The sequence below is a fragment of the Salvelinus sp. IW2-2015 genome, unplaced genomic scaffold, assembly GCF_002910315.2.
Source record: "Salvelinus sp. IW2-2015 unplaced genomic scaffold, ASM291031v2 Un_scaffold3342, whole genome shotgun sequence".
NCBI lineage: Eukaryota > Metazoa > Chordata > Actinopteri > Salmoniformes > Salmonidae > Salvelinus > Salvelinus sp. IW2-2015.
This window is the reverse complement of record NW_019944626.1, coordinates 19,899-27,469: the sequence shown is the minus strand read 5'-3', so window position 1 is coordinate 27,469 and position 7,571 is coordinate 19,899. Positions and strand designations below refer to the sequence as shown.

At 47.2% G+C, this 7,571-nt stretch overlaps 1 protein-coding gene across 1 annotated transcript in view; it reads right to left on the bottom strand.

Moving 5' to 3' along the window:
* Positions 1–7,571, bottom strand: part of LOC112075697 (BAH and coiled-coil domain-containing protein 1) — a 43,793-nt gene that overhangs the window by 16,330 nt on the left and 19,892 nt on the right. Inside the window, exons 6-7 of the mRNA XM_070441028.1 lie at positions 6,925–7,325; positions 6,648–6,734 (exon numbers count right to left, since the gene is read on the bottom strand). Coding sequence (XP_070297129.1) covers positions 6,648–6,734; positions 6,925–7,325 — 488 coding nt within the window. The remainder of the gene's footprint in view (positions 1–6,647; positions 6,735–6,924; positions 7,326–7,571) is intronic.

Sequence of the window (7,571 nt, the reverse complement as noted above, 5' to 3'; positions counted from 1 at the left end):
GTATGACGTTAGCAGGAGTTGCGAACAGATTCATGGTGGTTATTGTTAGGCAGTTGGAACAGAGATGATGTTATGGGCAACAGTATGGATTAACGGCATGTTAGATGATGTTAGGCAGTTGGTAACAGAGCATGAGATGGTGCGAAATATGTTCAGAGCAGTTGGAAACAGAACTGATGATGATTAGGCAGTATGCGAACAGCTGATGATGTTAAGGCAGTTGGAAAGTGATGATGTTAGGCAGGTTGCAACAGTCGTGATGTATAGGCCAGTTGGATACCAGAGATGATGTAGGCGATTGGATACCAGAGATGATGATAGGCTGAACGAGTGTTAGCGTGAGCAGATGATGTTAAGCGTTGAACAAGACTATGATGTTAGGGCAGTTGGACAGGTCAGATAGAATGTTAGGTCAGTTGGCACAACAGTAGTGAATGTTACTGGCAGCTTTGGAACCAGACGATGATGTTAGGCAGTCTGGGACAAGATCCGATTACAGGTCTGACTAGTGATGATGTTTAGGACAGCTTGCAACAGAATATGGTATAGGCAGGTCGGGAACAGACTGATGGATTGTTAAAGGCCAAGTTGGAACAGAGATGATTGTTTAGGCATGACAGTGTGGCTTACAGGTGGCAGTTGATGATGTTGTGCCGTCGAAAGAGTGTTAGCTCCCTAGTTGGACACGATTGATTGATGTTAGTGCAGTTGGAACCAGTGATGATGTTAGGCAGTTGGAACATGTTAGGCTGGACAGATGAATGTTAGGCAAGTTGGAACAGGTTGATGATTTAGGCAGTTGGAACAGATGATGATGTTAGGCAGTTGGAACAGACGATGATGTTAGGCAGTTGGAACAGTGATGATGTTAGGCAGTTGAACAGTGATGATGTTAGGCAGTTGGAACAGTGATGATGTTAGGCGACAGTTTGTAACAGAGATGATGTTAGGCAGTTGGAACAGTGATGATGTTAGGCAGTTGTGAACAGAGATGATGTTAGGCAGTTGGAACAGGATGATGTAGGCAGTTGGAACAGAGATGATGTTAGGCAGTTGGAACAGTGATGATGTTAGGCAGTTGGAACAGGATGATGTTAGGCATGTTGGAACAGATGATGTTAGGCAGTTGGAACAGTATGATGTAGAGTTGGCAGTGATATGTTAGCAGTTGTAACGATGATGATGTTAGGCAGTGAACAGTGATGATGTTAGGCAGTTGGAACAGGATGATGTTAGGCAGTTGTGAACAGTGATGATGTTAGGCAGTTGGAACAGTATGATGTTAGGCAGTTGGACACAGTGATGATGTTAGGCAGTTGGAACAGTGGATGATGTTAGGCAGTTGGAACAGAGATGATGTTAGGCAGTGGTAACAAGAGATGATGTTAGGCAGTTGGAACAGTGATATGTTAGGCAGTTGGAACAGCGATGATGTTGGCAGGACAGAGTGATGATGTTAGGCAGTTGGAACAGAGATGATGTTAGGCAGTTGGAACAGAGATGATGTAGGCAGTTGAAACAGATATGATGTTAGGCAGTTGGAACAGTGAATGATGTTAGGCAGTTGGAACGTGATGATGTTAGGCAGTTGGAACAGAATATGATGTAGGCAGTGTACAGGAGATTGGTAAGCAGTGACAGATGATGTTAGGCAGTTGGAACAGATGAGGTTTAGGCAGTTGGAACAGAGGATGATGTAGGCAGTTGGAACAGTTGATTGATGTTAGGCAGTTGGAACAGAGATGATGTTAGGCAGTTGGAAGAACAGTATGATGTTAGGCAGTTGGAACAGATGATGATGTAGGCAGTTGGAACAGTAGATGATGTTAGGCAGTTAGTGAACAGAGATGATGTTAGGCAGTTGAAACAGTGATGATTTAGGCAGTTGGAACAGTGATGATGTTAGGCAGTTGGAACAGTGATGATGTTAGGCAGTTGGAACAAGATGATGATGGTTAGGCAGTTGGAACAGGCAGTGATGATGTTAGGCAGTTGGAACAGTGATGATGTTTAGGCAGTTGAACAGGATGATGTTAGGCAGTTGAACAGAGATGTGTTAGGCAGTTGGAACAGGATGATGTTAGGCAGTTGGAACAGTGATGATGTTAGCAGTTGGAACAGTGATGATGTTAGCAGTTGGAACAGAGATGATGTTAGGCAGTTGGAACAGAGATGATGTTAGGCACCGTTGGAACAGAGATGATGTTAGGCAGTGGAACAGTGATGATGTAGGCAGTTGGAACAGTGATGATGTTAGCAGTTGGAACAGATGATAGAGGTGTAACGAGATGATGTTAGCAGTTGGAACAGATTGGATGTTAGGCAGTTGGAACAGATATGATGTTTAGGCATGTTGGAACAGTGATGCATGTTAGGCAGTTGGAACAGTGATGATGTTAGGAGGTTGGAACAGTGATGATGTTTAGGCAGTTGGAACAGAGATGATGTTAGGCAGTTGGAACAGTGATGATGTTAGGAGTTGGAACAGAGATGATGTTAGGCAGTTTGGAACAGTGATGATGTTAGGCAGTTGAACAGAGATGATGTTAGGCCAGTTGGACAGATGATGATGTTAGGCAGTTGGAACAGATATGATGTTAGGCAGTTGGAACAGTAGATGATGTTAGGCAGTTGAACAGAGTGATGTTAGGCAGTTGGAACAGGTGATTTGATGTTAGCAGTTGGAACAGTGATGATGTTAGGCAGTTGAACAGTGATGATGTTAGGCCAGTTGGAACAGATATTGATGTTAGGCCAGTTGGAACAGTGATGATGTTAGGCAGTTGGAAGCATCGTGATGATGTATAGGCAGTTCGGAACAGAATGATGTTAGGCAGTTGCTAAACAGAGGATGTGTAGGCAGTTGGAACAGGTGATGATGTTAGGCAGTTGGAACAGTGATGATCGTTAGGCAGTGGAACAGTGATGATGTAGGCAGTTGGAACAGAGATGATGTTAGGCAGTTGAGAACAGCAGTATGATGTTAAGCAGTTGAACAGAGATGATGTTAGGCAGTTGAACAGAGTATGCATGTATAGGCAGTTGGAACAGTGATGATGTTAGGCAGTTTGGAAACCAGTGATGATGTTAGGCAGTTGGAACACGATATGCATGTAGGCAGTTGTGAACAGAGATGATGTTAGGCAGTTGGAACAGAGATGATGTTAGGCAGTTGGAACAGATATGATGTTAGGCCAAGTTGGAAACATGAGATGATGTTAGGCCAGTATGAACAGTGATGACTGTTAGGCAGTTGCCGAAACAGTGATGATGTTATGCAGTTGGCGAACACAGAAGAATGATGTTAGGCAGTTGGAACAGAGATGATGTTAGGCAGTTGTAACACGTGATGATGTTAGGCAGTTGTAACAGTGATGATGTTAGGCAGTTGGACCAGTGATGATGTTAGGCAGTTGGAACAGAGATGATGTTAGGCAGTCGAACAGGATGATGTTAGGCAGTTGGAAACAGATATGATGTTAGGCAGTTGGAACAGATATGATGTTAGGCAGTTGGAACAGTGGATGATGTTAGGCAGTTGGAAAGGTGGATGATGTTAGGGGCAGTTGGCAGTGGAACAGAGATGAGTTAGGCAGCTTACAGGACGATGTTGGCGGTTGAACAGAGATGGATGTTAGGCAGTTGGAACCAGTGATTGTAGGCAGTTGAACAGGATGATGTTAGGCAGTTGGAACCAGGATGATGTTAGGCAGTTGGAACAGAGATGATTTAGGCAGTTGGAAACAGAGATGATGTTAGGCCAGTTGGAACAGAGTGATGATGTTAGGCAGTTGGAACAGAGATGATGTTAGGGCAGTTAAAGGTGCATTAGCAGGGAAAGAGAGGATGTTAGGCAGTTGGCAGAGATCGAGAGATTGAAGATTGTGTTTAGGCAGTTGTGGAACAGTGATGATGCTTAAGGCAGTTGGAGGTAATGAGGCATAAGTATGTATAACCCCTAACTTGGAAAGGTGAATAAGAAATGTGCCCTTGCAGCCACCACACATAAAGGTCTGACGCTATGGCGTGACCTATCTTACCCAAAGAAGAATTATTAGCTAACTCTGCATGGGGCATCAGTTTTAAAAAACAACCGTGAATCAGTCAGCCTGATGAGATATAACGCCGATGATAAGACATGATGCACGTTGAGAGGTTGCCTTTACTCCAGTCTAGTGTGTTCTGGTCGGAGAACAGCCCCTGAGGTGGGAATTAAACCACCAGTCTATGGGTTCTGGTGAGATGAGGTGGGACTAAAACCCCAGTCTAGTGTGTTCTGGTGCAGAACCAGCCCTGAGGTGGACTTAAAACCGCCAGTCTAGTGTGTTCTGTGCAGATGCAGGTGCGGACTAAAAAACCCCAGTCTATGTGCTTTGGTGAGAACAAGCCCTTGAGGTGGGACTAAACCACCAGCCTAGTTGTTCTGGGTTGAGAACAGCCCCTTGAGGTGGGACTAAACCCCAGTCTAGTGTGTTCTGTGAGATGAGGGTGGGACTAATACCCCAGTCTAGGGTGTTGTTCTGGTTGAGAACAGCCCTGAGGTGGGACTAAACACCAGTTCTAGTGTGTTCTGGTGAGACACAGCCCCCCGGAGTGGCCAGTTCTAAACACCATCCTAGTGTGTTCTGGTGAGAACAGCCCCGACGGTGGCGTTCTAAAACACCAGTCTAGGTGTGTTCGGTGAGAACAGCCCGAGGTGGCGATTCTCGTAAACCCCAGTCTAGTGTGTTCTGGTGAGATTGAGCGTGGGACTAAACCCCAGTCTGTGTGTTCTGGTGAGAACAGCCCTGAGGGTTGCGCGACTAAACACCCAGTCTAGTGTGTTCTGGTGAGAACCAAAGCCCTGAGGTGCCGGGACTAAACCACAGCCCGAGTGTGTTCTGGGTGAACCGCCCTGCGGTGGGGCACTTAAAAACCCCAGTCTAGTGTGTTTCTGGTGAGAAACAGCCCCTGAGTGCCGGACTAACACCACCCAGTTCTAGTGTGGTCTCTGGTTGAGAACAGCCCTGCGAGGTGGGGACTAATTCACCAGTTCTAGTGTGTTCTGGCTAGAACAGCCCTGATCGTAATGTGGAACTAAAACCCCAGTCTCTGTGTTGTTGTTCTGGTTAGTGAACAGCCCTGAGGTGGACTAAAACACCAGCTTCTGAGTGATGTTCTGGTGAGAACAGCCCTGAGCGTGGGACTAAACACCCCAGTCTAGTGTGCGTTTCTGCCGTGTGAGAACAGCCCCGAGGTGGACTAAACCCCAGTCTAGCTGGGCTGCTGGATGAGAACAGCCCTGAGGTGGGACTTAAACACCAGCTCTAGTGTGTTCTGGTGAGAACAGCCCTGATGTGGCGACTAAACCCCAGTCCTAGTGTGTGCTGCGTGGAAAACACCCTGAGGTGCGGACTAAACACCAGTCTAGTGTGTGCTGGTGAGAACAGCCCTTGAGCGTGGGACTAAACCCCACCAGTCTAGTGTGTTCTGGCTGCAGAACAGCCCGAGGTGGGACTACAACCCCAGTCTAGTTGTGTTCTGGTGGAGAACAGCCCCGAGGTGGGTCTAAAACAACCAGTCTAGTGTGTTCTCGGCTGAGAACAGCCCCTGGGTGCGCGACTAAACCCCACCCAAGTGTGTGCTGGTGAGAACAGCCCTGGGCGTGGACTAAACACCACCCTAGCTGTGTTCTGGTTGAGAACAGCCCCGAGGTGGGTCTAAAACAAACCCAGCTCTAGTGTTTTCTGGTGAGAACAGCCCTGTGGGCACTAAACACCAGCCTAGTGTGTGCTGGTTGAGAAACAGGCCCTGAGGCACTAACAGACACACACACACACACACACCACACACACACACCAACCACACACACACACACACACACACACCAACACACACACCACACACACACACCACACACCACACACACACACACACACCACACACGTACTAAAAACCAAACACAACACCACACACACGCCTTTTGGAAAGCCCCAGATACAGGCAGAATTCCTGTCAAACAGGCTGATTTTGCAGCCTCCCATCATCACCATCATTAAAGAAACCAGCTCAAACCAGAATTAGGACAGTGTGTGTTGTGTGGGGGTGTTGTGTGTGTGTGTGGTGTGTGTGGTGTGTGTGTGGTGCTGTGTGTGTGTAGTGTGTGGTGTGTGTGTGTGTGTGCTGTGCTGTGTGTGTGAGTGTGTTTAGACCCACCTCGGTGCTGTCTCTCACCAGAACACACTAGACTGGTCTGTGTAATGCACATTTAGCCTCCAAAAAATAAATTAAAAATAAATTAAATAAGAAAATAATTGGTCAAATTAGTTGTTTAAAAAAAAAATATTAAAAAATGAAAATCACTCAGCAACTAGTGTTGTTTGTGTGTGTATGTGCTGTTCCAACTGCCTAACATCATCTCTGTTCCAACTGCCTAACATCATCTCTGTTCCAACTGCCTAACATATTCTCTGTTACAACTGCCTAACATCATCACTGTTTCAACTGCCGCTGATCTGAATGCCCTCTAGTCACGCCACCTTTCTCTTCTACTGTACTCTCCCTGTTGTTTCTACTCAGGATTCGACCTCGCCACCAACTGTCATTTCCTGTTCCTCACTGCCTCTTTCTGGTTGCCCCTATCCCCCCTCCACCATGCCCATTCTGACCTCCATCCCCACCTGCTTCTTCCTGCTCCTCCTGCCCCTGGTGGTGTCCTCTCTCTGGGTTTCAGTCTCCAGCCAGCAGCCTCTCCTCTTGAAAAACCACACAGGACAGGTTAGTATTATAGACAATGATCATGATCACCATGTAGCTAGGGAGACACCGTAACACATGCATCTTAACTGTCTCAAGTAGTTGAGGGAGATTTTAACAGAGGAGGAAGCCATTTTTGATGAACATAGAGACACCCCTCCACGGGTCCTTCCATTCTCCCCGCCTCACCTTTCCCAGAAAGCTTTGTTGTCCCGAGATCTTCCTCTTGGCCTCCGCCACTGGTCCCTGGACCCCCCTGCTGTCCTGGAGGCTGTTGCCCACTAACGAGACMCTCCAGCTAGGTACAGGTTCTCTCCTAGCCCCTTGTGGCTCCTGGAGCTCTGGGCATCTCCCATCTGCAGTAGCAGGGCCCGGCCTGCAGGGGGCTCCTCTCCTCCTCAGTGCCACACTGTGCATGCTCACATCATCACCTTGCCTCTCCTCCTTGCTCCTGGCTTTCTGAATGGCTTGAAGCTTAGCGGCTGGGCCAGTCGCAGCAGAGTTTGTTGTCGTGTCTTTGGAGGATGGTATCGTTGTATTTACGTCATTGAGTCCTTCGTCGCTGTCATAGCGCCTCTCCTCTTCCTCCTCTGTGGGATCAAGGGATCAATATAATACATTAGAAACTGTCTGGAGATCAGTTGTGGCACGACCATCTCAATCTCAGGCTCTATCTGATGACAGTGTAGAGTAGCTATATCGTAAAATAACTCAGTGGCCTTTACCTTTACCCTTTAGGCAACAAACTATCACACAGCACAGAGAGGCAGTGAAGACACCACACAAACTATCACACAGCACAGAGAGGCAGTGAAGACACCACACAAACTATCACA